Genomic DNA, 16547 nt, shown 5'->3' on the forward strand with positions numbered 1-16547 from the left:
ATGCATACAATCAGATTCACGGATTCCATCTTCCTATTAAACTTCATATCAATAGAAGTAACCGTTTCTGAGATATAAGGTGTGACAGACAGACAGACATTGAACCGAGAAAAGAATCCTCCTAAGCGATACCATGACCGTCTGATTGTGGAAAAATCCTGCTCAATAGGCCCACCGATTCACTTGACCCGTATGAATTAGGATGATCCAGCCAGGAAAGTCTACAAGGGCAATATCTATGGTAAAAAAAGAAGACGAGATAGACCCTGCCTCAGATGCAGTAATAGCGTAGGCCAGTACGCCAGACAGCTTTTAGGGATATCGAATTGGTGGACCTCGACGTGAAACCGGGATGTTTGGATTTCCTTATTAAGAAAGGCCTAGATCGGATACCGTTTGTTGCGCCGTTGATGATGATGTTGATGATAAAATTTTTACTTAGATATACCCTCTAAGCCAAAACAATTTACATACGTAATAGTTACCCTAGTAATATATTCTGTATTTAATCTTTTCTTACAGACAACATCCGACGATGCACTAACGAAAAGGTGCCTTCGATTATGTCTAGCTTGTGATGCCTTTAACGGTGCTGCCCTCAATAATCTTGGAGTCGTTACAGCATTAGAAGGATTATATGAGAAAGCAAAGTCGTATTTTATTTCAGCCCAAAGTGTAGCCCCAGATAATGTGGAAGTCAAGAAAAATCTTAAAGTTTTAGAAAAAAGGGTTTTTAGAGCCAAGAAGAAATGAATATAATTAAACTACTTACTATAAAAGAAACGAACATTTATAGTCTACTTGATGTTTGGTTATATTAAAAAAATATGGTTATTTCTCGTTACTCATTTGGCCGTACTTATAATTTAAAAAAAAGATACGATGGAGGTCAGATGTTCGATCGTATTAAAGAGTTTCCGGTGACGAATAAGGATTTTGGGAAAAATTTTAAATTTTTTGAATAAAACAAAAAGAAAAATTGTTATTAATATGTGTTAATGTAGAACTATGTTTGTTTTACTTTTTTAGAAGTTCTAAATGTAATTATCTAGTCTCTTTCAACCATTTTTTAAGCATTTTCTCATTGAACGTGCGCTCCATCAACAGAAAAGGAATGAGTCGATACCCGGGCCCAAAATAAGGCTGATGTAACAATGTTACAAGAGATGTGCTAGCGAACTCTGAAAACGATAACTTCTACGAGGCAGTAGAACGGACCCACGAAGCCTGTCCCAGGTATAATACCAAAATCATACTTGAAGATTCTAACAGCCAAGTGAGGACCGAACTCATATTCAGGCGATAGGTTAGCTCGCATAAAAACACCAATGATAACGGATTGCGGATTATTTAATTAGCAATGTCGCAGAAAATGGTTACTGAAACAACCTGGTTTGCACAGAAGGCAGTCCACAAACAAACGTGGGCCTCTCCAGCGAGGAGGGAAATGGATGCCACAATCACCTTAGTTAACAGAAGTCCTGGAGATGCAGCATCGACCATTAGTTTCACAACCACCAGCAGAAAGTTATCTTTTGTGCGTTCCAAAGATGTATTTGGTCCCAGTCGCTGAAAAATAGGAACAACTGGTTCGACGATGAGTATAAACTAGCAACAGAACGGCAGGGACCAATCGCATCCGACGCGGAGGTTTCACCAATAAGTCACCAGGGTGAAACCATATACACCTCGATGCTCATCCTGTCGAGACGAAGAGAGAAGTCTATTTTCTGATCGTATAGACATTTTGTAGCGATGGGTTACATATTTTAATGAACTGCTCAGCAACGAGATTATAGGCGAGCTGGAGGTCCCGCCAGCAGAAAATGATGGACAGATGCTGCCCCCAAACATGGAAGAAACAGCCCATTTATTTCATCGGCTTAAGAATCATAAGTCGCCAGGTACCGATTGAATTACGGTCAAACTGGTTAAATATGGAGGCAGAAAACTACACCAAGAGGTTCATCAAGTGATGCTCAAGGTGTGGGAAGCGAATCAATGCCTGAGGCAACCAGGCATTATTTGCCCAATACATAAAAAGGGGGATATCACGTTGTGCAGCAATAATAGTGGTATCACGTTGCTAAGTACCATCTATAAGAAATTCTACACTCACTTGCTGGGCCGGATACGCCAGAACAGTCAACATTCACAATGAGTATGCACTATCATTCATCCTTTTTAATCTGGCCGTGGAAAAAGTGATCTGGATGCTGATGTAAATGCGAGAAGCACCATCCTCTTCAAGTCCACCCAACTGCTGACCTATGCTGGCGATATTGATACCATGGGAAGAACAGAAATGTACAAAGTGCCTTCATGCAGCTCGAGCGGGCGGGCTGAGATCTTGAGATGACCATTAATGAAGGAAAGATCAAATACATGTTGGCCAAATCAACATTAAAAACAAAATAACGTCAATAGCACTGATAAACTGAAAACGATAAAAATAGGAGAATAAAACTTTGAAGCCGTTGATAAAAGTTATGACGATAAAATTCACGAACAGAGCCTACTTCAGCTTACAAAAACTCTTCCGTTCAAAACATCTCCCGCTTGGGGCGGAGTTCGTACTGTACAAGACAAGGATCTTGGCAGTCTTCATTTATTCCTCGTAGACTAGGGTTTCTAGCAAGAAAAACTACGGATATAGAATTCTGTAGCCCATATAACGTCGAAATTTATGTGCGATACCAAACCGCTTCTTTGTAGATCCGATTCAATTGGTGGTACATGAGACGGTTGCAAGGCCAATATCCATGTTAGGCACAAAAGCCGTGGAAAACTCTGCTTTAGGTGGAGCGAGAGCGTAGATTGAATTAAATTGGTAGACCTTCGCGCAAAACTGGGATGTTTGGAGTTCCGTATTAAGGAAGGTCAAGATCGGATACCGGTTGTAACACCAATAGTGATGATGATGAACTGCATTAAGGAGAGTAGATTGCAAGAATGAAAACAGAATCCATTTAAGCAAATCTATGAGAAGCGAAGCAGAGTGTGTTCTCCCAAAAACAATTTAGAGATTCAGATCAATCATTGACGCTATGAAATTAGTTACTTTCCTAGCCGAAAATACAATGATTGATAATAAGAGCCTAACAAGAAGTTCCCTGATGATTTACCGTTGACTAGATGTCCGTTAATGCGATACCGACGGCGAACATAAGGAATACGTTGTTTCCAAACATGTCACACAGGGTTCTGTGCTGAAGCTGCTGTTGTGATGTCCTACCTGCTCCCATGGCGAAATTGCGACAACGTCTGAATAGCTGCTTCTGGAAAAAATGGATCACCAAATCCATATGGGTGAAGATCAAGCAGTCCAGAAAGTCTATAGAGGCAATACCCATGATAGAAAACCGAGTGTCCTGGTTACACTATGAGAAGCCTTGACGGAGGAGGGGACGGAACACCCCAGTTTAGTGGTAATTGAGATAGCTACATTTTCAAATTTCGGACTAAACACCTGAACGACACTAAGTTCACCAGTACCTCATTTCGAATTCTCTACTCATTAATACCCGTAAGATTAAAAAAAAATTAATAATAGTAAAAATTGTTCAATTTGTTTGACATATTTTGAGAATGAATGGTTCTAATTTCCGAGCTTTTCTTATGTTTTATTTTCCATTCTTCCAATATTTTAGTTTTAAGGTTTTGTGTGAAACAAAAGCTTATTAAAACCTTTTCAATGTCTATCTGTCTGTCACACCCGATTTACTCGAAAACGGCTGAACCAATTGTCACTTAATTTGATGAGAAGGTGTGATCTGTGAACCCCTTTACATATGGTAAGTGGCGCCATTTTGTATTAAGTTTGAAGGGACGTTCCCCATACATGTGAAAGGGGGTGTACATTTTTTTTCACAGAATGTAGCCATGTGGGGTATCAAATGAAGGGGCTTGATTAGTACTGATCTTATTTTTGATATTGGGTGAAACATCGGGGAATGAGTGCTGAAAATGTGTGCACCAACAGGTCTCGTTCTCAGAACCTATCCAGTCGAAAAATCTAAAAAAATCACAGTGGTGCACCTATACGAAATCTAGGTCTCAAAATACATTCCATTCCGATATCTGCTCAAATAAAGTGAATAATAGTACAATACTATATTTTAGAAGTTTACCCAAAAAAACCCTTAATTTCATCCTATAAGTACAAGGTTTGGCATTGGTATAAGGGATAATATAAGACATAACTTTGAGAAGTTTGAATGAAATCCAACTATTATTAACAAAGTTATTGTCCTTGCAACTTCTGTATTTCATGAAAATTTAATGCAGTCTAAGACATGTATGACGTTATCATCATATAAAGTGAAGTTGTATGAACTGCGTTGTCCATGAGGACATTTTAATTTTCCTTTTCTAGCTTTTTTTAGTTATTTGTATATCAGTATCAATTACTCGAGACAGACATTTGTATATGTATGTGCTAATTAATTTTGCGGGCAGTGTCCAATAGGATAAACTTGTGTGTACGCTAGTACCAGTGGTATTTACTTTACGTACATATTTGTATGACTTTGTGCACCGGTAAAGTGGAAATACCTGAAGATGTGTCAGATCAATTTGGGTAGGCAACCTTTGTTTATTTAGGATTAGCAAAATATTGATGTCTTTGATGTGTATGTACATATGTATATCTAGATTTTAGCAATTAATGAAGGAATATTTTGCATTTTTTGCTATGTACGAACCGTGCATAGGGAGTTAATCATATAAGATGAACACAAAGCCTTTTACCCGAAGCGCTCAGCTTCCGGTATCTTGACTTGTTTTCAGCAGAGTAGGTGAATGTGTTTACGCACTAATTGCTGGGCTTCTGTAACGGCAAGCCGTCGGACTACCAATTGAATACCTCCATTTGACACATTACTGTGGGCTAGCGTCAGGGAATTCCTTTCACCAAAAGAGCGGAGGAATCATTAGTTCCAAGAACCACCTGCCACATGTTCCCGCACCGGTCGAGCTCTATCTTTTTCGAAGCAAAAGCCTGGCCATAATATGCAAAACGGGTCCATCTGTCAACGTTTCACAACATCTTTCTGAAAACTGTTGACCGTACAGAGATCAAATGCGTTTGCGTAAAGTTACCGATAAATACCTTCCTAAATTCCACCAGAAACAAGTCGAGAAACCGGAAGCTGGACGCTTCAGGTATGACAGGTTTTGTGTATTTCTTTTATAAAGCGATTTGAGTATGCGTTTGTCGGATTAGGACCTAGCACATAATATATACTTAGATATTTTGTGAGAATATCCACTCTCGCGTGATATTTACATTCAAAGTCTTAAATTTGCACAGAAATGCAACTTTGACCTGTTTTAACTTTGTTAATAATGGCGCCAAACTGGACAGAATCATGGTCCATACTATAGCCTGCATTGCTGAACTTAAGGGGGGTTTCGGAGCCAATTACTAAAAATTATAGTAATACACAATTAGTAACTTTGGTTGAACAGGTATCGATGTGGAAGGTACGTCGTACGGAAGGTCGGCGGTTCAAATCTCACTGCTGGCAGTGGCATTTGTATCGTGATTTGACGTCGGATACCAGTCGACTCAGCTGTGAATGAGTACCTGAGTCAAATCAGGGTAATAATCTCGGGCGAGTGCAATACTGACCACATTGCCTTCTAGTGTACCGTTACGGTCTTGAATGGAGTGCTCTAACACACTTCAAGGCCCTGATCCAACATGGATTGTTGCGCCAACGATTATTATTATTAAGGTATTTCGGAGCCTAGGCACCATATAGTTACAATCTCCTGATTTTTTTTTAGATTTTTCGGTTGGACAGTTTCTGAGAATGGGCCCGTTAAAGAAATGATCACTTTCAACCCCCCGCACTTTTGCAACAAATGTCAAAACTAAGATCAGCTTCGGAAAGTGCTAACCGAGACTTTTCATCTGATACCCCGCATGACTACATTTGGTGAAAAAAAAATGTATACCCCTGTTTTGCATGTATGGGGACCCTCCTTAAATTCGACGTTGAACGATGTAACTTACTGTATGCGCGTCCGTTCACTGTTTCCATCTTTCCACCACATTTGGTGTTAATCGTTATAGCCATCTCCGAGAAAAATGCGTGTGACGGACAGACAGGCAGACCGACCGACAGACAGTAAACCGATTTTAATAAGGCTTTGTGTTTACGCCTCTACGCCTCAGCTCGGCGAATAGCATCTGCAACCTCCATGACAACATCTATTGTGGATCCTTCTACTCTAAAACTGAATTTATCTTCTTGGGGATAATTCCTCGGCAGGACATATCACTTCGGCGAGTCTACTCCTCATGAGCTTTTCGAGCAATATGTAGGCGGCAACTCAGAGTCTCCTTTTCATTAGCTTATTTGCGCCGACCTTGACTTTTTCCAACGACAAGAAAAATGGCCTCCACCAAGTAAGCATTGAATACACTGAAGAGTAGGTCCCGTCGATGGTGGAACACCAGCTTGCGCAACTTTGCCGGGATACTCTCGGATCCTAATGCCTTCTTATTTTTTATGGAGAGGAATGAAGAGGAGAAACTTCCCTTTCTTGGTCCATCAACCGAAACTGGTACATCTTCTTAGCACTAAGTGAACTTTGATCTTTCTGGTGATCAGTTTATAACCGATGATAACCCCGCGCCCAGCACCAAGTTTTGTATACCACGCTGCAAAGTCTACTTTTAGCTGATCCCTACCTTGTCATTTTGATGCGTACCATCCGATTACGATTACGTAAACATTGTGCCAAACGGAGAAACTAATGATATCTTTTTTGCAGCTCGGCAAGAGAAGGTGTCTTCCGTTTAGCATAACCAAATTTGCGACAGTGTCGACTGTAGCTCTACCACCTCTGGTAATGTCCTTCGTCGCGCCTCTACTTGTTCTAAGGTTCCTGATGTTCACGTTTGCGACATTTGAGGCGCAGGGAGTGTGTCGGGCTGTTCGAGGGCGTCAACCACTTCGAAGGCGATGTATTGATGGTCGTTCGCTGGGGTTTTCCAGAACTCGCAACACGCCCGCTGATTGTTCGTGTGCATCCAGTTTTTAAAATTCCCTCTCTTCTCACCCATTAGGGTCCGCTTCCTTCTAAAGTCTGGATGAACCATGCCGCATCTTTTACGTTATTACACAATCGCTAAAAAGGCGTCCTTTTTTAAAGCACTTGGAAACTGGAAATTATAAGAAATTAGAAAATAAATTTTGGCTAATTCTAATTTCTTTTAATTTCTATAACAACTTTCAAGCATTTTTAATAATGTAAAAAATTAAGATTCGCGACTACGCTTCAGAAGAATTTCATATAAGATGAATTATGCGTATGTATGTTATTTATTCTTTTATTATTATACCCTTTGAGTTAGGCCTTTAAAATACCCTCAAAATCTTCCGTACTTATCGTAGCAGCTGGCTAATAGGAATAGAAATTTTTGGACTAGCAACCTGCAAATTTTGAAACTTTACTACTACCGAAACGTCTACAATGGCTCGGATAATGGCCGACCTCACAGCAAACGACCTTCAGTTATCGAAAATGGACTATGATTGATTTCTGGAATGTGCGCATGCTTCTACATAACGGCAGCGAGAGTCCTCAGAATGCTCGCTTTCTTCAACGGTAATTCTAGCGGCATAAGCTGGACATTCTGGGCCTAAGCGAAGTAAGATGGTGGGACTGTAGAGGATATTCCTCTCTCTTTTGCGACAATGTGCTTTTGTATTATGGAAAGCTAAGTGGCAACAAACGCGAATTTGGTGTTGACTTGCTTGTGATTTCTACCGCAAGGCGCGCTCTCTTGCCCTAGGAGCCGGTTTCTGCCAGACTTCCAACTACAAGATTGCGGTCCAAGTAGAGGAGCATCAGAATTGTACATTGCTATGCACCAACGAAGACTTCCGATGTAGTAAAGAAGGATGTTTCTACGAGTATTTCAGGGAAGGCTTCTTAAAGATAACAATGTGATCTGAATGCCAAGGTCGGATCTGACAGCACCTTGCTCGGACATGTGATGGGGAAACTCAGTCTTGGTGACAGCGACGGTAATTGTGCGGGGTTCGTGGATTGCTGCAACTTCCACCACCTCATCTTTTTTTTGGGGTAGGATAAGTGAATGTATTTACGCACACAGTGTTGGATTCCTGGTTTGGTACGTCGTCAGACTACCAACTAAACGCCTCTCCATCGTCAAGCTAACCTGGAACCGTTTGTCATATTACTTCGAGGTAGTCCCTGAACTCTCCCGCCTTGCTGAACCTTCAAATCAGGGAATTTCTTTCACTAACAGGAGGGGAGAGGAGGGAGGGAACTGTCAGTTCAAGGAACCTCCTGCCATCCGGCTCCCCCACCGGTTGAGCTCTTTCTCCTTAGCAACAAGAAGGAACGTACTGGGCAACACGGTTCCACCTGTCAGCACTCCCAAGCATCTCTTCGACAATGTTGTCTGGAGAGAGATCCCCTGTGTTTAAATAGAGCCGCTGCCGAACTTCGTGAACTCCGCCATGCTATTAACATAGTATGCTGGTCCCAAGCCCAGGTAAAGGAGGAGGGTTTGAGGCAACGTACCCTGTACTATCCTCAGTAAAACAAAAATAAAATGCTGAGATCAGGGAAAGAGATAAATAGAGTATAGTTGGAGTTATTCTACTATGCTAAATCCTACCTGATCTCTCTTGGTGACAGGCCCCGCGACAGGTCGACCAAGAAAATGCATAGAATGTCGCTACAAACATGATGATCGGATTAAGTCAGAGGCCTCGGAGAAATGCTAGGGCGTCCACCTCAGTCGACGCGGCAGGACGGGCCCCGGTCCTGTCGAGAAATGGGCAAGGGTTCTTGACGCATGGACGGCGTCAGGACGTAAGCAAGTTAGTCCACACACAACGAACAAAACAAATACGTGTCTGCACGCTAAATGTTGGTACCCTAACTGGAAAGACCGAGGAACTCGCAAGAGCCCTTCGGAAAAGGTGCATTGACATCTGCGCTCTGCAAGAAACCCGATGGTCTGGTGCCAAAAGCTGCGACATTGAACGCGAACGCGGTAAAAATGGCTACAAACTTCTCTATTTTGGTAACCCACACACTCAATATGGTGTTGGCATTGCCATCTCAGAGGGTTTCCGTGATGCCATTAAAGAAGTCGAACGATTTGATGATCGGCTGATGAAGCTCACCATTATATCAGCTGATCGCACTATTCACTTCTTCACCGCGTATGCACCACAGGCAGGTCGACCTGATGCCGAGAAAGATGCCTTCTGGCAACTTCTCGATGAAAAGACTTGTCACGTGCCTGCTGATGATTACATAATCATTGCCGGCGACCTTAATGGTCATGTGGGTGAAAAGGCAGACGGTAACAGGTGCCATGGGGGAAAGGGGTTCGGAACGCGCAATGAAGGTGGCGAACGTATAATCGATTTTGCGGACACCCATGACCTTGTACTTATGAATACATGGTTCATCAAACGATTGTCTCATCTTCCCACATTTTATAGTGGGAACAATAAAACGCAAATCGACTATATTCTCATAAGACGCCAACATTTTACCACTGTCACTGATTGCAAAGTCGTTCCCTATGAGACCATCGCACCTCAACATCGGCCGTTGATTGCTGTCTTGCGAATTAAGCCACCGATAAAACGGCGTGAGGAACGCACTGGCCCGCCGCGCATTAAATGGTGGCGATTTGGTGAGAAGAACGAAGAAACGGTCTCACTCATACGATTGCCAACCATTACGAATGTGGAAGAATCATGGAACCAAATGAAAGACACGATCCACAAAGCGGCCTCTGCAACCCTCGGGGTCACCAAGCCGGGTAAGCGGTACATCAACCGAGATACTTGGCTTTGGAATGATGATGTTGAAATGAAGGTCCGTGAAAAGAAACGCCTCTACCACAAATTTCTCGACGATAAAACGCCTGCTAATTGGCAAATTTATAAGAATGCCAACCGGGAAGCAAAGAAAGCGGTCGCTGTCACCCGAGCGAACCATTTCAAAAATCTTTACGATAAACTGGACACTCGGGATGGCGAGAAAGATCTGTACCGACTTGCTAAAAGCCGTGATGAACGCACACAGGATATCGAACACTTCTGTTGTGTTAATGACAAGAACGGTACTTTGCTTACTGATCGTCGAGCCGCGACGGATAGATGGCGAGAATACTTCGAGCAGATTTCAACTGAAGAATTTGCTCATCCTCCACTTCCACAATCATTGCCGACATTTGGAGCAGTTCCACCAGTCAGCGCAACTGAAGTCGAGGAGGCAATAAAACAAATGAAATCGGGGAAAGCAACAGGACCTGACGACATCGCATCTGAGCTCTGGAAAGCAAAGAGCTGGGATCCAACACCGTGGCTGAGTGAATTCTTTAACCGGGTTATTCAGGAAGGAAGAACACCATCTGACTGGCAAGAAAGTACCACTGTTCCAATATGGAAAAAGAAAGGTAGTCCAGCAGAATGTTCAAATTACCGTCCGATCCGGTTACTTTCCCATACCATGAAGATTTTTGAACGCATTCTTGACAACCGTATTCGCGAAATCGTTGAAATAACCGTGAATCAAGCCGGATTTGTCAAGAACTGCGGAACTACTGACGCAATACACACTGCGCGGTTACTCATGGAGAAACACCGTGAGAAGCATCGCCCTCTTTACATTGCCTTTCTGGATCTTGAGAAAGCGTTTGACCGTGTGCCACACGAACTCATCTGGTATGCTTTACGACAACACTTCGTGCCAGAAGAACTCGTGCGCTGGGTTCAATTGCTCTACCACGATCCGAAAAGTAAAGTTCGAAGTATGGCGGGTGTATCAAAACCGCTTCGTGTCTCTGTTGGAGTTCATCAAGGAAGTGCCCTCTCACCACTCCTCTTTGTCCTTGTTATGGACACCGTCACACGGGATATCCAACGTCCAGCGCCCTACACACTGCTTTATGCAGATGATGTTTTCCTAGCATCTGATAGCAAAAATGATCTCGAGCAACTTGTTCAAAAATGGAATGATCGCCTCATGCAACACGGTCTCAGATTGAATTTAAACAAAACTGAATTTTTGACGACCGATCCCCATCAAACAGGCACAATCACTGTCAGCGGCAGTGATCTGCCCAGAACTGAGCGATTTAAATACCTCGGGTCAACGTTATCAGCCAATGGAGAGCTGCGTTATGAAATTGCTTCACGCATTAACGCAACCTGGATGAAGTGGCGTTCCACAACTGGTGTCCTTTGTGATCGACGTATCAACGAACGTCTCAAATCTAAAATTTACCGCAATGTCGTCCGTCCAGTCGCTCTCTATGGTTCTGAGTGTTGGCCGACCATAAAAGACAATGAACGGCGTCTTGCGGTAATGGAGACGAAGATGCTACGTTGGACTAGTGGCGTCACACGTTTAGATCACATCCGAAATGAGGATATCCGCGATCGTTATGGGGTTGCACCGATCGTGGAAAAGTTGCGAGAGAGGCGTCTTCGATGGTATGGTCACGCAATTCGTGCAAACGAGAATTCACTTGCAAAGATTGGTCTGAACATCGAAGTCGATGGTAAACGACCAAAAGGCAGACCTAAGCAACGGTGGCTTGATACGCTGGACGGGGATTTGAAAGCCTCGAGATTGCACCCAGATCAGGCATTCGATAGAGCCAAATGGCGAAGCCGATCACGACGAGCCGACCCCGCTTGTAAACGGGACAAAGGCTGAAGAAAAAAAAGCTGCCGAACTTCATCCCACCTTCCTCAAGAAAAAAAGTGTGATGGGCTTCGTCTACAACTCCATTGCAAACACACAATCCGGAGTTCGCGCCTTCCCAATTTTGTGCAGGTAACACTGAACACTTCCATGCCCACTTAACAATTGGGTAAGGAAATAGTCAGTCTCACCATGCTTCCGATTCAGCCACGCACCTGAGTTGCCGATGAGCCGCGCAGTCCATCTGCCTCTAGTTTCATTTTGCCAAGAGCGCTGCCACTCGTCTAGAGTGCGTTGCCTTCCTTCAGGAGGAACAATCGCGCTTCTTAGCAAGAAGGGTAACGGGGATCACTCCCGGGATCACCATCACGGATAGTTCAGAGACAGTGCAGTACGCGAACACCACGCACAAAGCTCCCCGTCTCTATACTTGCGCGAGACGTTTACGATATACCTCCTTGCCAAGAGCCATAGGACCTCAATGTTTGGCATTAGCCTAATTAACGTCGAAACTCTAGCTGCAGCCTTGTTCGCTACTGCTTTGATTTGCTAAAAAAAAAGCTCATTTTTGAGTGAAGAGTCAGCCCGAGATACTTTACCGCTGCTTTTGACTCGATTATCAACTTGCCGAACAATATGAAACTCAGGGTCGGAATTCTCTTTTTATTCAGGATGGCTACTTCGATTTTTTCTAGTGCAAGGTTGAAACCATGAGTACTCATCGATCCGCTTACCCGTCGTATCAATATGTGAGTCTGCTTTACGCCTATTCGACAGTGTGTCCAGCAACAAGCGCCGCGACATCATCTGCATAAGCGACCCGGCGCGACTCTTCTGGCATGTCGAGTTTAAGTAGACTATCATAGGTAGCGTTCCATAGGAAAGATAGATCCTTGTGCTACCCCCGCCGTGAGCTCCATCCTCCTCTGACCCTCTAGTGTTCCATAGAGATGCAGCGGTTCCTCAGATAGTCTTTCAATATCCGTAAGAGATAGTGCGGCGAAAGTATTGTCTAGTGTGCCTAGAATGTCTTTCCATCTTACCGAATTAAAGGCGTTTCTGACGTGAAGCGTTACGAGGAGCACCACCCACCGAGTTTGGCGGCTATGTGCCTGCGCTCGTCGAACGATATCCATGACTTACATGACAGCATCAACTGTGGATCTCCCTGCCGGGTCGGTATAAATACGGCAACTCGGGGTCGCCTTTCCCTTTGTGGATCGGCGCAAGCCTCGCCACCTTCCAACGAGCAGAGAAAGTGCCCTCTTTCAGGCAAGCGTTGAATGCGCCGAGCAGTAGGTATGGCCGGTGTTGGAATACCAGTCTGTATATCTCTGCTGGAATACCATCGGGTCCTGGCGCCTTCTTCCTTTTCATAGAGAGGACTGCCTATTCTAACTCTTTTATAAAGAAAAGCGGACAGTCCTCTGCGCCGACATCATCATCCCATACGGGATACGTACACTGCCCTTACAATACGGTCCATCTGCTCGGCCTTAAGTGAACAGGGTTTTCGCAGGGCCCCGATTTTTCGGGTTACTTGTTTGTAACCGAGTCCCCATGGCTCTCCATTCACCTCGTCGACCAGAACCTGCCAGCAGCGAGCTTTGCTCTTGTTTACTGCGCTGCGGAGTCTCCTTTTGGCTGATTTGTACTCCGTCACTATGGTACATGCCTCCTCCCGGTCGCTTAGACGTTGTGCTAAGCGGCGGAGCGTGTGACTCTACTTCCAGAGCTCTGCGATTTCCACTGTCCACCAATACATAGAAGGTTTGCCACGTTTCGATGCCCTCCTGGGCATGGAGGCTCAGCAGGGCGTCGTTATCAGGTTCATAACTGAATTTACGACAGTGTCGGCTCCAGCGTCACCACCCCCAGGAGTACTCTCCAGCACGGCTCTAGCTGTTCCAAGTGTTTCGACAAACCTCTCCGTGTTCACTTTCACGACGTTTCATGCACAGAAAGAATGGCGGGGTGGCGCACACCGAGAGTTTGTTTTCACCACTTCGAACGCAATGTATTGATGGTCGCTTGCCGAGAAGTTTTCCAGAACTCGCCACCCGTCCACCAGCGACACTAGTGATTCCGACGCGAAGGTTCCCTCGCAACCCAGAGCCGGAAGGTTGGAGTGCATCCGATGTTTAGAACTACCAGTCCTATTCTCGCCGCCATTTCCAGAATTTGTTTCCCTCTGGAGTCTGTGTGAGGCATGCCCCATTCAAGTGCCCTAGCATTGAAGTCACCCCCGACCAGGATCCGCTCATCTGTGCCTAAGATAGCAGCATCGTCTCATTCCGTGTAAGATAGACACTAATAAACGTTATCCCTGAACACCGAATCCAGACAAAGCCGTCCCCTCGGCCTGGGTAAGAACCCTAAGGATGGTGCCGACCCGAACCCAGATGGCAGCGATACCTGATAGAGAGAGAGAGAGAGAGAGTGCCATGAAACTGGGTCCTTGTTTTGGTACTGCTCACTGATGGGTACTATATCAGGTTTGGTCTCCACAGCGAACTGCTCTAGCAAGTCGTGAGCGCTCTAGCAAGTTCGAGCGCTTATTGTATAAACATCTTGTTATATGCAAATAATGTGTGCTACAGGATATATGGTACATCCTATAGTATTTACCCAAATTTTGGTACATAAACATTGCGAAAAGTATCCGAAATATTCAGCTCACGTAATGTTGTGACTGGTGTTAATAAATGAAAAAGAAACTATGATTTCAAAAGCATTTCCGATTCAGATATCGATCGAAAATTAAATAAAAGGGCAGCATATTGCATTACTAATTTCAGCCGTGCGTTCGGTGCGCTGTAAATTATTTTGAAATGTAGAACTTGCCATAGCGACATAACATTTAAGAAAAATGGGCACACGAACCGCCAGAAAAAAAGCAAAAGTTATAATAGTTCCAAAAACATTAGAGGCTGAGAAAGGCACATTAACCAGAATTCGCAGATCAAGGAAAAGTTCATTAAGGTTTTGTGTAAAACAATCAATTTTGTTTACATAGAATAGGTGTGGGGTATCAAATGAAAGGGCTTAATTACTACTAGTACTGATGATATTTTTGATACCGAATGAAACGTAGAAAGTGGGGGCACAAAATGTGTGCCCCAAAAAGTGTAACAATTCTCAGAACTTATCCAACCGAAAAATCTGAACAAAATCACAATGGTGCATCCATACGAAATCTAGGCCTCAAAATACATCCCATTCCGATATCTGCGTAAATAAAGTTAATAATAGTATATTACCATATTTTAGAAATTTACCCGGAACCCACTTTAAGTCCATGCTAGAAGTACAAAATTTGGTATGGTTGTAAGTAATAATATAGTGCATAATCTAATCAAAATTGTGTACTTGAATTTATTGCACTCTAAGACGTGTATGACGTTGTCATCATATAAGGTGAACAAACATGAACGGCGAATTTGAAGTTTGAAAATACATATGTATATATATCAAGGAAAATTTTGAAATGTGAACAGCGCGTTTCTCACACAAGATGAACAGCTCCCGGTTTCCGATTTGTTTGTAGGTAATGTAACTTAACACCACATTTGTTAATAATATTGAACTCCTAGTGTGAAGCCTATGAAGTTGACTGTTATCAACACAATGCTTTCCAGACCATTTTTTTTTGTGTAAATAGATCTTTAAAAGATGGGACAAAGTCCTATCCCTCAAATAGGGAAAGATAAAACCTTTTATATCTGAAGTGTCTAGCTTATGGTTCCCCAATTAACTATTATTTAAATTTGACAAAAAATTCAGTTGTGAAAACTTTTAACGCGTTTTCCGTGAAAATCTGTGAATGTTTTAAACGCGTGTTTGTTTTTAGTGTGCGATGTAATTTAAAAAAAAAAGTATCGAACCATTTCGGATCAAATTTCGCACACATACTTGTTAACTATTTAGCTATTGCAGTGGCCACATTTTTAAGCAAATAATTAATTTTTTTCAATTCTGCAATCCCTTTTCAATAAAGAAAGGTCGCCACCAACCGGCAACCTGAGCGAAGTGTGCGAACCACGGACCAATTTAGTGTCAATGCCTAACAACCAATTGTTCCAAAATGAATCTGTCCGAATGCCTTGATGTCCTCCATTACTCGGTCGACTATGGCGAGATGATTACCGAAATGTTCCAAAATGAATCTGTCCGAATGCCTTACATATTCCAGAGGAAGAAGATTCATCGAGCGTGGAAAGGCTCTAATCCTCAATATCGAATCAAGTACTACAATGCTCCAACTGACAATAAAAGGGTGATTTTGCCGCCAATGGAAGAACCAGAGCACCGCTGACTGCCAATCACTTAATGTCTGTGTGTGTGTGAAGTAGGAGAGAGTGATAGCCTCTGAGCACTCAAACGGAAGTAATCTATGGTCGACAACTCCTCCGTCTAAAGGATATTTCTTCCTTACTTCCTCCTCGGATTCGTTCATGTATCGCAGGATTTCCGTTGATCGATGTGATTCTACCGGCTGCAGTTGGAGCGCATCCGCACCAAAGACCTAATGTCTGGCGGGACACTGACTTAGGAAATGTTCCGTGGATTCCGCTTCCACATTACAGAATGGGCACGTTTGATCTTGGAGAATCCTTGTTCTGAACATATGTCTAGCTACTGAATTATGGTCAGTCAGAATGCTCACAATAATTCTGTTAGTCTTCGACAGGATAAACTCTGCAGTATGTTTGATTGTTTCTGGCATGAAAAGTTTGATGTGCCTAGAAGCATTCAAGCTCCTTCACCTACCATTATGAAAAGCTTATTTCCAGTTTTATAGAGCAGTAAAATGGGATTGGAACCAGTAA

At 43.3% G+C, this 16547-nt stretch overlaps 1 protein-coding gene across 2 annotated transcripts in view; it reads left to right on the plus strand.

Annotated features, from left to right (window-relative positions):
• The window catches only part of LOC119647219 (tetratricopeptide repeat protein 8), a 28751-nt gene extending 27748 nt beyond the window's left edge, over positions 1–1003 (plus strand). For both annotated transcript variants that reach the window (XM_038048049.1, XM_038048048.1), the window contains one exon: positions 523–1003. In XM_038048049.1, the coding sequence (XP_037903977.1) occupies positions 523–753 (231 nt within the window). In that variant the 3' untranslated portion in view covers positions 754–1003. The remainder of the gene's footprint in view (positions 1–522) is intronic.
• Positions 1004–16547: the final 15544 nt, after the last annotated feature.

This window comes from Hermetia illucens, chromosome 1 (assembly GCF_905115235.1).
Source record: "Hermetia illucens chromosome 1, iHerIll2.2.curated.20191125, whole genome shotgun sequence".
Classification (NCBI taxonomy): domain Eukaryota; kingdom Metazoa; phylum Arthropoda; class Insecta; order Diptera; family Stratiomyidae; genus Hermetia; species Hermetia illucens.